Source organism: Panulirus ornatus, chromosome 56 (genome assembly GCF_036320965.1).
Source record: "Panulirus ornatus isolate Po-2019 chromosome 56, ASM3632096v1, whole genome shotgun sequence".
Classification (NCBI taxonomy): domain Eukaryota; kingdom Metazoa; phylum Arthropoda; class Malacostraca; order Decapoda; family Palinuridae; genus Panulirus; species Panulirus ornatus.
Window position 1 is genome coordinate 27,123,350 of NC_092279.1, and position 22,072 is coordinate 27,145,421.

The window sequence follows — 22,072 nt, forward strand, 5'->3', positions numbered from 1 at the left end:
AGGCGTGGGCTATGGATAGAGTTGTGCGCAGGAGGGTGGATGTGCTGGAAATGAGATGTTTGAGGACAATATGTGGTGTGAGGTGGTTTGATTGAGTGAGTAATGTAAGGGTAAGAGAGATGTGTGGAAATAAAAAGAGCGTGGTTGAGAGAGGAGAAAAGGGTGTTTTGAAATGGTTTGGGCACATGGAGAGAATGAGTGAGGAAAGACTGACCAAGAGGATATATATATGTCGGAGGGGGAGGGAACGGGGAGAAGTGGGAGACCAAATTGGAGGTGGAAAGATGTAGTGAAAAAGATTTTGAGAGATCGGGGCCTGAACGTGCAGGAGGGTGAAAGGCGCTGTATCATCAGCGAACAACAACTGACTCACTTCCCAAGCTCTCTCATCCCCAACAGAGTTCATACTTGACCCTCTTTCCAAAACTCTTGCATTCACCTCCCTAACAACCCCATCCATAAACAAATTAAACAACCATGGAGACATCACACACCCCTGCCACAAACCTACATTCACTGAGAACCAATCACTTTCCTCTCTTCCTACACGTACACATTCCTTACATCCTCGATAAAAACTTTTCACTGCTTCTAACAACTTGCCTCCCACACCATATATTCTTAATACCTTCCACAGAGCATCTCTATCAACTCTATCATATGCCTTCTCCAGATCCATAAATGCTACACACAAATCCATTTGCTTTTCTAAGTATTTCTCACATACATTCTTCAAAGCAAACACCTGATCCACACATTCTCTACCACTTCTGAAACCACACTGCTCTTCCCCATTCTGATGCTCTGTACATGCCTTCACCCTCTCAATCAATACCCTCCCATATAATTTACCAGGAATACTCAACAAACTTATACCTCTGTAATTTGAGCACTCACTCTTATCCCCTTTGCCTTTGTACAATGGCACTATGCACGCATTCTGCCAATCCTCAGGTGCCTCACCATGAGTAATACATACATTAAATAACCTTACCAACCAGTCAATAATACAGTCACCCCCTTTTTTAATAAATTCCACTGCAATACCATCCAAACCTGCTGTCTTGCCGGCTTTCATCTTCCGCAAAGCTTTTACTACCTTTTCTATATATATATATATATATATATTTTTTTTTGCCGCTGTCTCCAGCGTTTGCGAGGTAGCGCAAGGAAACAGACGAAAGAAATGGCTCAACCCACCCCCATACACATGTATATACATACGTCCACACACGCAAATATACATACCTACACAGCTTTCTATGGTTTACCCCAGACACTTCACATGCCCTGATTCAATGCACTGACAGGACGTCAACCCCGGTATACCACATCGATCCAATTCACTTATATATATATATATATATATATATATATATATATATATATATATTCACCTCCCACTCAATTGCATTTTTTCCCTGCATTTTTTCACTAATACTCTTACTTCTTCATCCCACCACTCACTACCCTTTCTAATCAACCCACCTGCCACTCTTCTCATGCCACAAGCATCTTTTGCACAATCCATCACTGATTCCCTAAATACATCCCATTCCTCCCCCACTCCCCTTACTTCCATTGTTCTCACCTTTTTCCATTCTGTACTCAGTCTCTCCTGGTACTTCCTCACACAGGTCTCCTTCCCAAGCTCACTTACTCTCACCACCCTCTTCACCCCAACATTCACTCTTCTTTTCTGAAAACCCATACAAATCTTCACCTTAGCCTCCACAAGATAATGATCAGACATCCCTCCAGTTGCACCTCTCAGCACATTAACATCCAAAAGTCTCTCTTTCGCACGCCTGTCAATTAACACGTAATCCAATAACGCTCTCTGGCCATCTCTCCTACTTACATAAGTATATTTATGTATATCTCGCTTTTTAAACCAGGTATTCCCAATCATCAGTCCTTTTTCAGCACATAAATCTACAAGAAAGAGACAGGAGGTCAAGAGAAAGGTGCAAGAGGTGAAAAAAAGGGCAAATGAGAGTTGGGGTGAGAGAGTATCATTAAATTTTAGGGAGAATAAAAAGATGTTCTGGAAGGAGGAAAATAAAGTGCGTAAGACAAGGGAGCAAATGGGAACTTCTGTGAAGGGCGCAAATGGGAGGTGATAACAAGTAGTGGTGATGTGAGAAGGAGATGGAGTGAGTATTTTGAAGGTTTGTTGAATGTGTTTGATGATAGAGTGGCAGATATAGGGTGTTTTGGTCGAGGTGGTGTGCAAAGTGAGAGGGTTAGGGAAAATGATTTGGTAAACAGAGAAGAGGTAGTGAAAGCTTTGCGGAAGATGAAAGCCGGCAAGGCAGCAGGTTTGGATGGTATTGCAGTGGAATTTATTAAAAAAGGGGGTGACTGTATTGTTGACTGGTTGGTAAGGTTATTTAATATATGTATGACTCATGGTGAGGTGCCTGAGGATTGGCGGAATGCGTGCATAGTGCCATTGTACAAAGGCAAAGGGGATAAGAGTGAGTGCTCAAATTACAGAGGTATAAGTTTGTTGAGTATTCCTGGTAAATTATATGGGAGGGTATTGATTGAGAGGGTGAAGACATGTACAGAGCATCAGATTGGAGAAGAGCAGTGTGGTTTCAGAAGTGGTAGAGGATGTGTGGATCAGGTGTTTGCTTTGAAGAATGTATGTGAGAAATACTTAGAAAAGCAAATGGATTTGTATGTAGCATTTATGGATCTGGAGAAGGCATATGATAGAGTGGATAGAGATGCTCTGTGGAAGGTATTAAGAATATATGGTGTGGGAGGAAAGTTGTTAGAAGCAGTGAAAAGTTTTTATCGAGGATGTAAGGAATGTGTACGTGTAGGAAGAGAGGAAAGTGATTGGTTCTCAGTGAATGTAGGTTTGCGGCAGGGGTGTGTGATGTCTCCATGGTTGTTTAATTTGTTTATGGATGGGGTTGTTAGGGAGGTAAATGCAAGAGTTTTGGAAAGAGGGGCAAGTATGAAGTCTGTTGGGGATGAGAGAGCTTGGGAAGTGAGTCAGTTGTTCTTCGCTGATGATACAGCGCTGGTGGCTGATTCATGTGAGAAACTGCAGAAGCTGGTGACTGAGTTTGGTAAAGTGTGTGGAAGAAGAAAGTTAAGAGTAAATGTGAATAAGAGCAAGGTTATTAGGTACAGTAGGGTTGAGGGTCAAGTCAATTGGGAGGTGAGTTTGAATGGAGAAAAACTGGAGGAAGTGAAGTGTTTTAGATATCTGGGAGTGGATCTGGCAGCGGATGGAACCATGGAAGTGGAAGTGAATCATAGGGTGGGGGAGGGGGCGAAAATCCTGGGAGCCTTGAAGAATGTGTGGAAGTCGAGAACATCTCGGAAAGCAAAAATGGGTGTGTTTGAAGGAATAGTGGTTCCAACAAACTTATACCTCTGTAATTTGAGCACTCACCTTTGTCCCCTTTGCCTTTGTACAGTGGCACTATGGAAGCATTTTGCCAATTCTCAGGCACCTCACCATGAATCATACATACATTGAATAACCTTACCAACCTGTCATCAATACAGTCACCCCCTTTTTTAATAAATTCCACTGCAATGCCGTCTAAACCCACTGCCTTGCTGGCTTTCATCTTCCACAAAGCTTTTACTACCTCTTCTCTGTTTACCAAATCATCCTCCCTAACCCTCTCACTTTGCACACCACCTCAACTAAAACACCCTATATCTGCCACTCTATCATCAACCACATTCAACAAACCTTCAAAATACTCACTCTATCTTCTCACATCAGCATATATATATATATATATGAGAAGGAGATGGAGTGAGTATCTTGAAGGTTTGTTGAATGTGTTTGATGATAGAGTGGCAGATATAGGGAACTTCAAATGGGAACTTCAGTGAAGGGGGCTAATGGGGAGGTGATAACAAGTAGTGGTGATGTGACAAGGAGATGGAGTGAGTATTTTGAAGGTTTGTTGAATGTGTTTGATGATAGAGTGGCAGATATAGGGTGTTTTGGTCGAGGTGGTGTGCAAAGTGAGAGGGTTAGGGAAAATGATTTGGTAAACAGAGAAGCGGTAGTAAAAGCGTTATTGAAGATGAAAGCCGGCAAGGCAGCTGGTTTCGATGGTATTCCAGTGGAATTTATTAAAAAAGGGGGTGACTGTATTGTTGACTGGTTGGTAAGGGTATTTAATGTTTGTATGATTCATGGTGTGGTGCCTGAGGATTGGTGGAATGCTTGCATAGTGCCATTGTACAAAGGCAAAGGGGATAAGAGTGAGTGCTCAAATTACAGAGGTATAAGTTTGTTGAGTATTCCTGGTAAATTATATGGGAGGGTATTGATTGAGAGGGTGAAGGCATGTACAGAGCATCAGATTGGGGAAGAGCAGTGTGGTTTCAGAAGTGGTAGAGGATGTGTGGTCAGGTGGTTGCTTTGAAGACTGTATGTGAGAAATACTTAGAAAAGCAAATGGATTTGTATGTAGCATTTATGGATCTGGAGAAAGCATATGATAGAGTTGATAGAGATGCTCTGTGGAAGGTACTAAGAATATATGGTGTGGGAGGCAAGTTGTTAGAAGCAGTGAAAAGTTTTTAACGAGGATGTAAGGCATGTGTACGTGTAGGAAGAGACGAAAGTGATTGTTTCTCAGTGAATGTAGGTTTGCGGCAGGGGTATGTGATGTGTCCATGGTTGTTTAATTTGTTTATGGATGGGGTTCTTAGGGAGGTGAATGCAAGAGTTTTGGAAAGAGGGGCAAGTATGCATTCTGTTGGGGATGAGAGAGCTTGGGAAGTGAGTCAGTTGTTGTTTGCTGATGATACAGCGCTGGTGGCTGATTCATGTGAGAAACTGCAGAAGCTTGTGACTGAGATTGGTAAAGTGTGTGAAAAAAGAAAGTTAAGAGGAAATGTGAATAAGAGCAAGGTTATTAGGTAAAGTAGGGTTGAGGGTCAAGTCAATTGGGAGGTAAGTTTGAATGGAGAAAAACTGGAGGAAGTGAAGTGTTTTAGATATCTGGGAGTGGATTTGGCAGCGGATGGAACCATGGAAGTAGAAGTGAATCATAGGGTGGGGGAGGGGGCAAAAGTTCTGGGAGCGTTGAAAAATGTGAGGAAGTCAAGAATGTTATCTTGGAAAGCAAAAATAGGTATGTTTGAAGGAATAGTAGTTCCAACAATGTCATATGGTTGCAAGGCATGGGCTATAGATAGAGTAGTGCGGAGGAGGGTGGATGTGCTGGAAATGAGATGTTTGAGGACAATATGTGGCGTGAGGTGGTTTGATTAAGTAATGAAAGGGTAAGAGAGATGTGTAGTAATAAAAAGAGTGTGGTTGAGAGAGCAGAAGAGGGTGTTTTGAAATGGTTTGGTCACATGGAGAGAATGAGTGAGGAAAGATTGACAAAGGGGATGTATGTGTCAGAGGTGGAGGGAACAAGAAGTGGGAGACCAAATTGGAGGTGGAAAGATGGAGTGAAAAAGATTTTGAGTGATCGGGGCCTGAACGTGCAGGAGTGTGAAAGGCGTGCAAGGAATAGAGAGAATTGGAACGATGTGGTATACCGGGGTCGATGTGCTGTCAATGGATTGAACCAGGACATGTGAAGCGTCTGGGGTAAACCATGGAAAGTTTTGTGGGGCCTGGATATGGAAAAGGAGCTCTGGTTTCAGAGCATTATACATGACAGCTAGAGACTGAGTGTGAACGAATGTGGCCTTTGTTGTCTTTTCCTGGCGCTACCTCGTGCGACATGCGGGGGGATAGGGTTGTTATTACATGTGTGGTGGGGTGGCGAAAGGAATGAATAAGGGCAGACAGTGTGAATTGTGTACATATGTATATATGTATATGTCTGTGTGAGTATATATATATATATATACATATATATATATATATATATATATATATATATATATATATATATATATATATATATATATATATATATATTATCCCTGGGGATAATGGATTAAGAATACTTCCCACGTATTCCCTGCGTGTCGTAGAAGGCGACTAAAAGGGGAGGGAGCGGGGGGCTGGAAATCCTCCCCTCTCGTTTTTTTTTTTTTTTTTTTCAAAAGAAGGAACAGAGAATTGGGCCAGGTGAGGGTATTCCCTCAAAGGCCCAGTCCTCTGTTCTTAACGCTACCTCGCTAATGCGGGAAATGGCGAATAGTTTGAAAGAAAAGAGAAAGATATATACATTATATTATTTTTATTATACTTTGTCGCTGTCTCCCGCGTTTGCGAGGTAGCGCAAGGAAACAGACGAAAGAAATGGCCCAACCCCCCCCCATACACATGTATATACATACGTCCACACACGCAAATATACATACCTACACAGCTTTCCATGGTTTACCCCAGACGCTTCACATGCCCTGCTTCAATCCACTGACAGCACGTCAACCCCGGTATACCACATCGCTCCAATTCACTCTATTCCTTGCCCTCCTTTCACCCTCCTGCATGTTCAGGCCCTGATCACACAAAATCTTTTTCACTCCATCTTTCCACCTCCAATTTGGTCTCCCTCTTCTCCTTGTTCCCTCCACCTCCGACACATATATCCTCTTGGTCAATCTTTCCTCACTCATCCTCTCCATGTGCCCAAACCACTTCAAAACACCCTCTTCTGCTCTCTCAACCACGCTCTTTTTATTTCCACACATCTCTCTTACCCTTACGTTACTCACTCGATCAAACCACCTCACACCACACATTGTCCTCAAACATCTCATTTCCAGCACATCCATCCTCCGGCGCACAACTCTATCCATAGCCCACGCCTCGCAACCATACAACATTGTTGGAACCACTATTCCTTCAAACATACCCATTTTTGCTTTCCGAGATAATGTTCTCGACTTCCACACATTCTTCAAGGCCCCCAGGATTTTCGCCCCCTCCCCCACCCTATGATCCACTTCCGCTTCCATGGTTCCATCCGCTGCCAGATCCACTCCCAGATATCTAAAACACTTCACTTCCTCCAGTTTTTCTCCATTCAAACTCACCTCCCAATTGACTTGACCCTCAACCCTACTGTACCTAATAACCTTGCTCTTATTCACATTTACTCTTAACTTTCTTCTTCCACACTTTTCCAAACTCAGTCACCAGCTTCTGCAGTTTCTCACATGAATCAGCCACCAGCGCTGTATCATCAGCGAACAACAACTGACTCACTTCCCAAGCTCTCTCATCCCCAACAGACTTCATACTTGCCCCTCTTTCCAAAACTCTTGCATTTACCTCCCAAACAACCCCATCCATAAACAAATTAAACAACCATGGAGACATCACACACCCCTGCCGCAAACCTACATTCACTGAGAACCAATCACTTTCCTCTCTTCCTACACGTACACATGCCTTACATCCTCGATAAAAACTTTTCACTGCTTCTAACAACTTTCCTCCCACACCATATATTCTTAATACCTTCCACAGAGCATCTCTATCAACTCTATCATATGCCTTCTCCAGATCCATAAATGCTACATACAAATCCATTTGCTTTTCTAAGTATTTCTCACATACATTCTTCAAAGCAAACACCTGATCCACACATCCTCTACCACTTCTGAAACCACACTGCTCTTCCCCAATCTGATGCTCTGTACATGCCTTCACCCTCTCAATCAATACCCTCCCATATAATTTACCAGGAATACTCAACAAACTTATACCTCTGTAATTTGAGCACTCACTCTTATCCCCTTTGCCTTTGTACAATGGCACTATGCACGCATTCCGCCAATCCTCAGGCACCTCACCATGAGTCATACATACATTAAATAACCTTACCAACCAGTCAACAATACAGTCACCCCCTTTTTTAATAAATTCCACTGCAATACCATCCAAACCCGCTGCCTTGCCGACTTTCATCTTCCGCAAAGCTTTCACTACCTCTTCTCTGTTTACCAAATCACTTTCCTCTCTTCCTACACGTACACATGCCTTACATCCTCGATAAAAACTTTTCACTGCTTCTAACAACTTTCCTCCCACACCATATATTCTTAATACCTTCCACAGAGCATCTCTATCAACTCTATCATATGCCTTCTCCAGATCCATAAATGCTACATACAAATCCATTTGCTTTTCTAAGTATTTCTCACATACATTCTTCAAAGCAAACACCTGATCCACACATCCTCTACCACTTCTGAAACCACACTGCTCTTCCCCAATCTGATGCTCTGTACATGCCTTCACCCTCTCAATCAATACCCTCCCATATAATTTACCAGGAATACTCAACAAACTTATACCTCTGTAATTTGAGCACTCACTCTTATCCCCTTTGCCTTTGTACAATGGCACTATGCACGCATTCCGCCAATCCTCAGGCACCTCACCATGAGTCATACATACATTAAATAACCTTACCAACCAGTCAACAATACAGTCACCCCCTTTTTTAATAAATTCCACTGCAATACCATCCAAACCCGCTGCCTTGCCGGCTTTCATCTTCCGCAAAGCTTTCACTACCTCTTCTCTGTTTACCAAATCATTTTCCCTAACCCTCTCACTTTGCACACCACCTCGACCAAAACACCCTATATCTGCCACTATATCATCAAACACATTCAACAAACCTTCAAAATACTCACTCCATCTCCTTCTCACATCACCACTACTTGTTATCACCTCCCCACTTGCGCCCTTCACCGAAGTTCCCATTTGCTCCCTTGTCTTACGCACTTTATTTACCTCCTTCCAGAACATCTTTTTATTCTCCCTAAAATTTAATGATACTCTCTCACCCCAACTCTCATTTGCCCTTTTTTTCACCTCTTGCACCTTTTTCTTGACCTCCTGTCTCTTTCTTTTATACATCTCCCACTCAATTGCATTTTTTCCCTGCAAAAATCGTCCAAATGCCTCTCTCTTCTCTTTCACTAATACTCTTACTTCTTCATCCCACCACTCACTACCCTTTCTAATCAACCCACCTCCCACTCTTCTCATGCCACAAGCATCTTTTGCGCAACCCATCACTGATTCCCTAAATACATCCCATTCCTCCCCCACTCCCCTTACTTCCATTGTTCTCACCTTGTATATATATATATATACATATATATATATACACTGAGATGTATAGGTATATATGTGTGCATGTGTATGTATATATATGTGTATGTGGGTGGGTTGGGCCATTCTTTCATCTGTCTCCTTGCGTTACCTCGCTAACTTGGGAGACAGTGACAAAGTATGAGAGAGAGAGAGAGAGAGAGAGAGAGAGAGAGAGAGAGAGAGAGAGAGAGAGAGAGAGAGAGAGAGAGAGAGAGACAGAGACAGAGAGAGAGAGACAGAGAGAGAGAGAGAGAGAGAGAGAGAGAGAGAGAGAGAGAGAGAGAGAGAGAGAGAGAGAGAGAGAGGTTTTCAGAAATGAAGAGAGGATGTTGGGGTGAAGAGAGTGGTGACAGTAAGTGAGCTTGGGAAGGAGACTTGTGTGAGGAAGTACCAGGAGAGACTGAGTACAGAATGGAAAAAGGTGAGAACAAAGGACGCAAGGGGAGTGGGGGAGGAATGGGATGTATTTAGGGAAGCAGTGAAGGCTTGTGCAAAAGATGCTTGTGGCATGAGAAGCATGGGAGGTGGGTAGATTAGAGAGGGTAGTGAGTGGTGGGATGGAGAAGTAAGATTATTAGTGAAAGAGAAGAGAGAGGCATTTGGATGATTTTTGCAGGAAAATAATGCAAATGACTGGCAGATGTATAAAGAGGCAGGAGATCAAGAGAAAGGTGCAAGTGTCAAAAAAGAGGGCAAATGAGAGTTGGGGTGAGAGAGTATCATTGAATTTTAGGGCAAATAAACAGATGTTTTGGAAGTAGGTAAATAAAGTGCGTAAGACAAGGGAACAAATAGGAACATCAGTGAAGGGGGTTAATGGGGAGGTGATAACAAGTAGTGGTGATGTGAGAAGGAGATGGAGTGAGTATTTTGAAGGTTTGTTGAATGTGTTTGATGATAAAGTGTTTTGGTCGAGGTGGTGTGCAAAGTGAGAGGGTTAGAGAGAATGATTCGGTAAACAGAGAAGAGGTAGTGAAAGCTTTGCAGAAGATGAAATCCAGCAAAGGGGATAAAAGTGAGTGCTCAAATTACAGAGGTATAAGTCTGTTGAGTATTCCTGGGAAATTATATGGCAGGGTATTGATTGAGAGGGTGAAGGCATGTACAGAGCATCAGATTGAGGAAGAGCAGTGTGGTTTTAGAAGTGGCTGAGGATGTGTGGATCAGGTGTTTGGTTTGAAGATCGTATGTGAGAAATACATAGAAAAGCAAATGGATTTGTATGCAGCATTTATGGATCTGGAGAAGGCATATGATACAGTTGATAGAGATGCTCTGTGGAAGGTATTAAGAATATATGGTATGGGAGGCAAGTTGTTAGAAGCAGTGAAAAGTTTTTATCGAGGATATAAGGCATGTGTATGTGTAGGAAGCGAGGAAAGTGATTGGTTCTCAGTGAATGTTGGTTTGCGGCAGGGGTGTGTGACGTCTCCATGGTTGTTTATGGATGGGGTTGTTGGGGAGGTGAATGCATGAGTTTTGGAAAAAGGGGCAAGTATGCAGTCTGTTGTGGATGAGAGAGCTTGGGAAGTGAGTCAGTTGTTGTTCGCTGATGATACAGCGCTAGTGGCTGATTCAGGTGAGAAACTGCAGAAGCTGGTGACTAAGTTTGGTAAAGTGTGTGAAAGAAGAAAGCTGAGAGTAAATGTGATTAAGAGCAAGATTATTAGGTAAAGTAGGGTTGAGGGACAAGTCAATTGGGAGGTAAGTTTGAATGGAGAAAAACTGGAGGAAGTGAAGTGTTTTAGATATCTGGGAGTGGATTTGGCAGCGGAGGGAACCATGGAAGCGGAAGTGAATCACAGGGTGGGGAGGGGGCGAAAGTTGGGAGCGTTGAAGAATGTGTGGAAGTCGAGAAGATTATCTCAGGAAGCAAAAATAGGTATGTTTGAAGGAATAGTGGTTCCAACAATGTTATATGGTTGCGAGGCATGGGCTATAGATACAGTTGTGTGGAAGAGGGTGGATGTGCTGGAAATGAGATGTTTGAGGACAATATGCGGTGTGAGGTGGTTTGATCGAGTAAGTAATAATAGGGTAAAAGAGAGTGCGTGGTAATAAAAAGAGTGTGGGTGAGAGAGCAGAAGAGGGTGTTTTGAAATGGTTTGGTCACATGGAGAGAATGAGTGAGGAAGGATTGACAAAGAGGATATATGTGTCAGAGGTGGAGGGAACAAGTAGAAGTGGGTGACCAAATTGGAGGTGGAAAGATGGAGTGAAAAAGATTTTGAGTGATCGGGGCCTGAACATGCATGAGGGTGAAAGGTGTGCAAGGAACAGAGTGAACTAGAACAATGTGGTATAGCGGGGTCGACGTGCTGTCAATGGATTGAACCAGGGTATGTGAAGCATCTGGGGTAAACCATGAAAAGTTCTGTGGGGCCTGGATGTGGAAAGGGAGCTGTGGTTTCGGTGCATTATACATGACAGCTAGAGACTGAGTGTGAACGAATGTGGCCTTTGTTGTCTTTTCCTAGCACTACCTCGCGCACCTGTGGGGGGAGGGGGTTGTTATTTCATGTGTGGCGGGGTGGCGATGGGAATGAATAAAGGCAGACAATATGAATTATGTACATGTGTATATATGTATATGTCTATGTGTGTATATATATGTATACGTTGAGATGTATAGGTATGTATATTTGCGTGTGTGGATGTGTATGTACATACATGTGTATGTGGGTGGGTTGAGCCATTCTTTCGTCTGTTTCCTTGCGATACCTCACTAATGCGGGAAACAGCGACAAAGTAAAATAAAAATTAAAAAAATAATATATATATGTGCATGTGAGTGGATTGGCTGTTCTTCCTGTGTTTCCTAGAACTAACTCGCTGATGTGGGAAACAGCAATCAAGTATAATAAATAAATGAATAATCTATAATTACCCAAAGACCAATTTCAATATGATTCCTGATGTTACCTATGACCTCTTTGTAAAGGCTCCTGCAGCCCAAGGATGCACTACTTCCAGTCGCATGGAAATGTAGACTCCTGTACAATAAAAAGTTTTCTGATGAGAATGTACCTCCAATAATAGAGACTTGCTTAAGGTGACTTTTCACCCATGGTGTAATCTCTTGCAGGTGGAGCCTGGTAACTCCTGTCATGTGAAATGGTCATGGTAAGCCATGAAATAGCATGTGAGGCTTGGCTGCAGATGGTGGGCTTTGGATTTTGTGCATTATACCATATGTGACAGCAAGAAAGTGGATGTGAGTAAATGAAGCTACTATTCATAAGCTCTTGATGCTACCTAACTATGGTGAGGAAAAGTAGTTAATATGTCAAGTCTTGCAGAGGATGATCACAGATACTGTCAAATATGTTTGCAAATCAGTTATGTTTTGGAAGCATGGTAGCCCTGTTGTCAGAGATGACTGGATAATATTAAAGGAATGATTCACCTGTACAGCCCTGTTGCTGAAGCTGAATGGATAATGTTAAAAGAATGATTCACCTGTACAGCCCTGTTGCTGAAGCTGATTGGATAAAGATTTAGCGATAAAACACTCTTCACTGCCCCAACCAGCCCATGCAGTTATTTTCTGTCTTTGCTCTATCTTAGCTGTAGTCGAGGGTTTAAAATCCATAGTGATCAGCTGCAAATCTAGATTGCTCTCAGTATTCTTTTTCTGAAAATGATACACCAAAGAGTTTTGGTTCAATCATCTTCTAAGTCATTCATTCATTCCCTAGTCTTTCTTGTAAGATGTTCATCTACACCTTTGATGCTAAATTTTTTCCAGTTTTAAAAACACAGGCAAAGCTCGGAGAGAGAGGTGAGTATACAGTCTCTTGGGGATGAGAGGGCCTGGGAAGTGAGTCAGCTGTTGTTTGCTGATGATACAGCTCTGGTGGCTGATTTGAGCAAGCAACTGCAGAGGATGATGACTGAGTTTGGAAGAGTGTGTGAAAGGAGAAACTAGGAAGTGAATGTGAATAAAAGCAAGTTTATTAGGTTCAGCATGGTTGAGGGTCAGTTGGGATGTAAAGTTTGAATGAAGAAAAATTGGAGAAGGTGAAGTGTTTTGGCTATCTGGGAGTGGACGTGGCAGTGAATGGAGCTGTGGACGCAGAAGTGAGTCATAGGGTGGGGAGGGGGCAATGAAGAATGTGTGGGAAGAAAGGATGTTATATATATAAAAATAGGTGTGCTTGAAGAAACATATGGTTGTGAGGCATGAGCTATAGACAGGGTTGTGCAGAGCAGGGTGGATGTGTTGGAAATGAGATGTATGAGGACAATATATTCTCGTGACGTGGTTTGATCAAGAATGTTACGAAAGAATAAGAGATGTTTGGGAATAAAAAAAAAGGTGTGGTTGAGAGCAAAAGAGGATAAGTTGCAATGGTGTGGACGTGGAGAGAATAAATGAGGAAAAGTTGACAGAGGATATGCAGCAAACTCTCAATTTAATGGACCCCATATAACAGCTTCTGGATTTAAAGGATAACTAACAATACAGTACATTAATCAATAATAATAAAAAAATGAAAAAAATATAAAAATCTCAAATGCTGCACCATGTGCATTTCATATCACACTTGCTTTTGGTAGCATGGGGCAGACTCATTTTGCCTAAAGCTATTGTGTGGTCAGGCCGCATACAGAGTGTTTCTGTTATTTCAGAACTGTGCCTTCATTAATCAAATAATTCTGCAATCCTTACAAATCAAAATGGCATCAAGTGATTGTAAGAGATGTACGAAAGTAAGTAGGTTGTCCTCACTTTATCATAAAGAAGTATCCTTTTACAGGAGAGGGGTGGCATCACTTCAATCTGTCTGACTCTTCTAACAGCTCGGCTAGCGTTCCCACAATGCCAAGAGCCCACTGCCTAACTTTCATACCATACACTAAAACCCTACACCCCCACAAGATTTTGGTAGCTAAATGTGACATTTTCTTGCAACAAAAACAAAAATAAAACTAAAAACAAGAAAAAAAGAATGAAATTAAAATTTGACAAGGCATAAGGCAAATATATACACAAATCACTGCTCAACAACAGTACACTTCCTTTACATGCAAGCAGAACAAAAATGACATAATCAGTGTGCTCACGCTTCACAGGAGCTACCACAAACATAATCTTACAAGAGTGCAGGGCAGTCTCACATGGCGAGAGTGCTGCTGCCTAAGGCTGGGTGTTGCCACAAGTGGGTATTCCCCTTGACCCCTGGGTGTTGTGGGAATTGGCAAAACCCATGGAGCTTGTTGACTTCAGTTTCACTAAGACAGGCGGCCACTGCCATCCAGTTTCACTGAGTACTGTGTATGCAGCTTCACCTCCATTACCAAGCCTGACCTGGCCCACAACTTTGAAGCGACGTCCTGCACACAGGCAAGGGTACCCACAGACAGCAGGGGCACCGAAGCAGCATTACCTGCTGGGTCGCCCTGCGTGTGAGCCTGGCTTTCTGCTATGACCTGCTCCCTGTTTCGCAGAGCAGTTCTCCATCACCACTTTATCAGATAATGTTGCCGGGGCACCAGGACACCATCTCGCAACTGCTGGGACACCATTTACCAACTGTCTTCTTGCTACTAGCTGTGCGGGTGACTTATCTCCCTCTCTTATGGGGGATGTTGCGCAGGCTATCTCTAACATCCATGTTCCCCTAACACCTGTTTGGCTGTCTTTACCACTGCTTCAGTGCATCCTTAAGACTTGGGGAAGTCGGCTGAGGAGATGGACGCAATAATTCCCCATTCTTTTTTAGAAAGCTTCCATCTCCTCTGTGTACAGATTGGTTCCCCAGTCTGAGGCAATTTCCTTCGGTGCACCCAATCTCCTGAGGAAGGAGAGCAGCCTTGCAATAACTTGGGATTTTCCCCGCATAGGTTCAAATCTTACTCACTGCGCCATGTATGAGGTGCAATGAAAGCAGGTAGTCTGTCCTCACTTTATTATAAAGAAGTATCCTTTCACAGGAGAGGGGTGGCATCACCTCTATCTCAGTCTGACTCCTGCCTCAAGTGACTGGTGCCTCCAACTGACTGGTGAATGTTCTCAAGCTGGCAGATGCCCATAGCCCAACTATCATGCCACACACTAAACCCTACAGCGATAGAGGAGTTAAAAGAAAGTGTGTGAACTTAAATGTGGAACAGAAATAGGTTACATTAGATTTAACGAACTTTTGGCATTAACGAACACCCCTTCACCCCATTAGTCCATTAAATCAAGGTTTTACTGTATGTGTCTGAAGTAGATGTAACAAGGAGAGCCAGAAATCCAAATTGGAGATGGAAGGATGGAGTGAAAAAGATACTGAGTGATCAGGGCTTGAACATGCAGGAGGGTGAAAGGTGTGCACAGAATAGAGTAAGCTGGAATGATGTGGTATACTGGGGTCGATGTGCCATCATGGACTGAACCAGGGCATGTGAAATGTCTGGGGTAAACCATGGAAAGGTCTGTGTAGCCTAAATATGGATAGGGAGCTGTGGTTGTGGTGCTAGAGAATGAGCTACAGAGTGAGCATGAGCAGATGTGGTCGTTCTTCATCTGTTTCCTGGCACTACTTATGCATCAATTTAATGTTGGGGACTTTGTCAAGTGCTTTCTGGAAGTCTAAAAATATAACATTATTGCTTTTGTCTTATCATGGATACTGAATGATTTATAAAATTCAAGGTTTGTAAGGCATGATCCACGCCTTTGAAAACCATGCTGTAAATGAATTTTTTAGTTATCTAAAAACTATGGTTGGAAAAACTACTCCATCCTGTTTTATCCAAAGGTAAAGAAATTATATACATTCATGGTGTTGGAGTCCAAAACTTAAGAAAATTACATGGCTACTATTATTACTACTACTACTACCACCAATACTAACAGATACAGAAAATTCATCAATGCTCTAAAGACATTACCTTAAAAGTCTCGTAGTTACATAATTGATTGCTTCTGGGGTAAGCTTCAGGAGCCTTAGAGCTGAGCCTGAAGTGCTCTTTCTGACATATGCTGTCTGCAAAGCAACAAGCTCTGCTTGACGACTATATTCAACAGCTGTTACAAGCTGCTGGTCCTGGGGAAAAAAAATATCCTTTAAAAGCAAAGTAAATGGTAGACATTTATAAATCAAGTAATGACAGCATAAGAGAAAGGAGTGAAAGCACACACAGTCTGATAGAGGTGACCAGCATATGCTCAAATGGTGTGGACATGTGGAAAGGATGAAAGAAATGAGTGAAGAAAGCCCAAGAAAAGCTATATGTCACATGTAGAAGGAGGAAGGGAAAGAAGAGAACAAGGAGATGGAAGGATGGAGAATTTGGGTTAATGGGGCCTAAACATTCATGTAAATAAGAGGCAGGCATGGAACACAATGAATCAGATCAAAGTGAAATGTGTGTGTGTGTGTGTGTGTATGTGTGTGTGTGTGCGTGAGATTGTGTTGGGAGAATGTGCAATCAAAGGGCTGAACCCTTTCCTCAAACATACTACCTATCTCTCCTTTTTTCTCACCTTGGTTACATCCACACACATTTAGACACCCCAATCTGAGCCTTTGAGGAGGATGAGCACTCCCCGCGTGACTCCTTCTTCTGTTTCCCCTTTTAGAAAGTTAAAATACAAGGAGGGGAGGGTTTCTGGCCCCCCCGCTCCCTCCCCTTTAGTCGCCTTCTACGACACGTGAGGAATGCGTAGGAAGTATTCTTTCTCCCCTATCCCCAGGGATAGCGCAAGGAAACAGACGAAAGAAATGGCCCAACCCCCCCCCCATACACATGTACACATGTATATACATACGTCCACACACGCAAATATACATACCTACACAGCTTTCCATGGTTTACCCCAGACGCTTCACATGCCTTGATTCAATCCACTGACAGCACGTCAACCCCGGTATACCACATCGCTCCAATTCACTCTATTCCTTGCCCTCCTTTCACCCTCCTGCATGTTCAGGCCCCGATCACACAAAATCTTTTTCACTCCATCTTTCCACCTCCAATTTGGTCTCCCTCTTCTCCTCGTTCCCTCCACCTCCGACACATATATCCTCTTGGTCAATCTTTCCTCACTCATTCTCTCCATGTGCCCAAACCATTTCAAAACACCCTCTTCTGCTCTCTCAACCACGCTCTTTTTATTTCCACACATCTCTCTTACCCTTACGTTACTCACTCGCTCAAACCACCTCACACCACACATTGTCCTCAAACATCTCATTTCCAGCATATCCATCCTCCTGCGCACATCTCTATCCATAGCCCACGCCTCGCAACCATACAACATTGTTGGAACCACTATTCCTTCAAACATACCCATTTTTGCTTTCCGAGATAATGTTCTCGACTTCCACACATTTTTCAAGGCTCCCAAAATTTTTGCCCCCTCCCCCACCCTATGATCCACTTCCGCTTCCATGGTTCCATCCGCTGACAGATCCACTCCCAGATATCTAAAACACTTCACTTCCTCCAGTTTTTCTCCATTCAAACTCACCTCCCAATTGACTTGACCCTCACCCCTACTGTACCTAATAACCTTGCTCTTATTCACATTTACTCTTAACTTTCTTCTTCCACACACTTTACCAAACTCAGTCACCAGCTTCTGCAGTTTCTCACATGAATCAGCCACCAGCGCTGTATCATCAGCGAACAACAACTGACTCACTTCCCAAGCTCTCTCATCCCCAACAGACTTCATACTTGCCCCTCTTTCCAGGACTCTTGCATTTACCTCCCTAACAACCCCATCCATAAACAAATTAAACAACCATGGAGACATCACACACCCCTGCCGCAAACCTACATTCACTGAGAACCAATCACTTTCCTCTCTTCCTACACGTACACATGCCTTACATCCTCGATAAAAACTTTTCACTGCTTCTAACAACTTGCCTCCCACACCATATATTCTTAATACCTTCCACAGAGCATCTCTATCAACTCTATCATATGCCTTCTCCAGATCCATAAATGCTACATACAAATCCATTTGCTTTTCTAAGTATTTCTCACATACATTCTTCAAAGCAAACACCTGATCCACACATCCTCTACCACTTCTGAAACCGCACTGCTCTTCCCCAATCTGATGCTCTGTACATGCCTTCACCCTCTCAATCAATACCCTCCCATATCATTTACCAGGAATACTCAACAAACTTATACCTCTGTAATTTGAGCACTCACTCTTATCCCCTTTGCCTTTGTACAATGGCACTATGCACGCATTCCGCCAATCCTCAGGCACCTCACCATGAGTCATACATACATTAAATAACCTTACCAACCAGTCAACAATACAGTCACCCCCCTTTTTAATAAATTCCACTGCAATACCATCCAAACCTGCTGCCTTGCCGGCTTTCATCTTCCTGGGGATAGGGGATTAAGAGTACTTCCCACGTATTCCCTGCGTGTCGTAGAAGGCGACTAAAAGGGGAGGGAGCGGGGGGCTGGAAATCCTCCCCTCTTGGTTTTTTTTTAATTTTCCAAAAGAAGGAACAGAGAATTGGGCCTGGTGAGGGTATTCCCTCAAAGGTCCAGTCCTCTGTTCTTAACGCTACCTCGCTAATGCGGGAAATGGCGAATAGTTTGAAAGAAAGAAATATATATATATATAAGGAATATATGGTGTGGGAGGCAAGTTGTTAGAGGCAGTGAAAAGTTTTTATCGAGGATGTATGGAATGTGTACGTGTAGGAAGAGAGAAAAGTGATTGGTTCTCAGTGAATGTAGGTTTGCGGCAGGGGTGTGTGATGTCTCCATGGTTGTTTAATTTGTTTATGAATGGGGTTGTTAGGGAGGTGAATGCAAGAGTTTTGGAAAGAGGGGCAAGTATGAAGTCTGTTGTGGTTGAGAGAGCTTGGGAAGTGAGTCAGTTGTTGTTCGCTGATGATACAGCGCAGGTGGCTGATTCATGTGAGAAACTGAAGAAGCTGGTGACTGAGTCTGGTAAAGTGTGTGAAAGAAGAAAGTTAAGAGTAAATGTGAATAAGAGCAAGGTTATTAGGTACAGTAGGGTTGAGGGTCAAGTCAATTGGGAGGTAAGTTTGAATGGAGAAAAACTGGAGGAAGTAAAGTGTTTTAGATATCTGGGAGTGGATCTGGCAGCGGATAGAACCATGGAAGCAGAAGTGAATCATAGGGTGGGGGAGGGGGCGAAAATCCTGGGAGCCTTGAAGAATGTTTGGAAGTCGAGAACATTATCTCGGAAAGCAAAAATGGGTATGTTTGAAGGAATAGTGGTTCCAACAATGTTGTATGGTTGCGAGGTGTGGGCTATGGATAGAGTTGTGCGCAGGAGGGTGGATGTGCTGGAAATGAGATGTTTGAGGACAATGTGTGGTGTGAGGTGGTTTGATTGAGTAAGTAATGTAAGGGTAAGAGAGATGTGTGGAAATAAAAAGAGCGTGGTTGAGAGAGCAGAAGAGGGTGTTTTGAAATGGTTTGGGCTCATGGAGAGAATGAGTGAGGAAAGATTGGCCAAGAGGATATATGTGTCGGAGGTGGAGGGAACGAGGAGAAGTGGGAGACCAAATTGGAGGTGGAAAGATGAAGTGAAAAAGATTTTGAGTGATAGGGGCCTGAACATGCAGGAGGGTGAAAGGCGGACAAGGAATAGAGTGAATTGGATCGATGTGGTATACCGGGGTTGATGTGCTGTCAGTGGATTGAATCAGGGCATGTGAAGCGTCTGGGGTAAACCATGGAAAGTTGTGTGGGGCCTGGATGTGGAAAGGGAGCTGTGGTTTCGGGCATTATTGCATGACAGCTAGAGACTGAGTGTGAACGAATGGGGCCTTTGTTGTCTTTTCCTAGCGCTACCTCACACACATGAGGGGGGAGGGGGATGGTATTCCATGTGTGGCGAGGTGGCGATGGGACTGAATAAAGGCAGACAGTGAGAACTGTGTGCATGGGTATATATGTATGTGTCTGTGTGTGTATATATATGTGTACATTGAGATGTATAGGTATGTATATGCGTGTGTGGACGTGTATGTATATACATGTGTATGGGGGTGGGTTGGGCCATTTCTTTCGTCTGTTTCCTTGCGCTACCTTGCAAATGCGGGAGACAGCGACAAAGCAAAATAAAAATAATAAAAAAAATATATATATATACACAACCCCTCTCCCCCAAACGCACACGAGGTAGCGCTAGAAAAAGACAACAAAGGCCACATTCGTTCACACTCAGTCTCTAACTGTCATGTATAATGCACCAAAACCACAGTTCTCTCTCCACATCCACGCCCCACAAAACTTTCCATGGTTTACCCAAGATGCTTCACATGCCCTCATTCAATCCACTGACAGCACGTCGACCCCGGTATACCATATCGTTCCAATGCACTCTATTCCTTGCACGCCCTTCATCCTCCTGCATGTTCAGGCCCCAATCGCTCAAAATTTTTTCACTCCATCCTTCCATCTCCAATTTGGTCTCCCACTTCTCCTTGTTCCCTCTACCTCTGACACATAGGCATATATCCTCTTTGTCAATCTTTCCTCACTCATTCTCTCCAATGAACCAAACCATTCCAATACACCCTCTTCTGCTCTCTCAACAACACTCTTTTTATTATCACACATCTCTCTTACCCTTTCATTACTTACTCGATGAAACCACCTCACACCACATATTGTCCTCAAACACCTCATTTCCAACACATCCACCCTCCTCTGCACAACCCTATCTATAGCCCATGCCTTGAAATCATATAACATTGCTGGAACCACTATTCCTTGAAACATGCCCATTTCTGCTTTCCAAGATAATGTTCTCGCCTTCCACACATTTTTCAATGCTCCCAGAACTTTTGCCCCCTCCCTCACCCTGTGACTCACTTCTGCTTCCATGGTTTCATCCGCTGCCAAATCCACTCCCAGATATCTAAAACACTTCACTTCCTCCAGTTTTTCTCCATTCAAACTTACCTCCCAATCAACTTGTCCCTTAACCCTACTGTACTTAATAACCTTGCTCTTATTCACATTTACTCTCAGCTTTCTCCTTTCACATACTTTACCAAACTCAGTCACCAGCTTCTGCAATTTCTCACCCGAATCAGCCACCAGCACTGTATCATCAGTAAACAACAACTGACTCACTTCCTAAGCCCTCTCATTCACAACAGACTGCATACTTGCCCCTCTCTCCAAAACTCTTGCATTCACCTCCCTAACAACCCCATCCATAAACAAATAAAACAATCATGGAGACATCAGGCACCCCTGCCGCAAACTGACATTCACTGAGAACCAATCACTTCCCTCTCTTCCTACTCATACACATGCCTTACATCCTTGATTAAAACTTTTCACTGCTTTTAGCAACTTGCCTCTCAAACCATATACTCTTAATACCTTCCACAGAGTATACATACATATACATACATATGAATATGTACATATTCATACTTACTGCCTTCATCCATTCCTGTTGCCACCCCACCACACAAGATATAGCACCCCCCCAAAGGTAGTGCTAGGAAAAGACAAAAAAGGCCACATTCGTTCACACTCAGTTTCTAGCTCTCATGTGTAATGCACAGCTCCCTTTCCACTTCCAGTCCCCACAAAACTTTTCATGGTTTACCCCAGATGCCTCACATGCCCTGGTTCAGTCCACTGACAGCACATCGACCCCGGTATACCACATAGTTCCAATTCACTCTATTCCTTGCACGCCTTTCACCCTCCTGTTTGCTCTGGCCCCGATCGCTCAAAATCTCCCTTACTCCATCCTTTCACCTCCGATTTGGTCTCCTACTTCTCCTCGTTTCCCGGTATACCACATCGTTCCAATGCACTCTATTCCTTGCACGCCTTTCATCCTCCTGCATGTTCAGGCCCCAATCACTCAAAATCTTTTTCACTCCATCCTTCCATTTCCAATTTGGTCTCCCACTTCTCCTTGTTCCCTCCACCTCTGACACATAGGCATATATCCTCTTGGCCAATCTTTCCTCACTCATTCTCTCCATGTGACCAAACCATTTCAACACACCCTCTTCTGCT

At 43.2% G+C, this 22,072-nt stretch overlaps 1 protein-coding gene across 1 annotated transcript in view; it reads right to left on the reverse strand.

Annotated features, from left to right (window-relative positions):
* LOC139766039 (spatacsin) overlaps positions 1 to 22,072 on the reverse strand; it is a 526,943-nt gene that overhangs the window by 61,345 nt on the left and 443,526 nt on the right. The window contains exon 28 of the mRNA XM_071694164.1: positions 15,956 to 16,110. Within this exon, the coding sequence (XP_071550265.1) occupies positions 15,956 to 16,110 (155 nt within the window). The remainder of the gene's footprint in view (positions 1 to 15,955; positions 16,111 to 22,072) is intronic.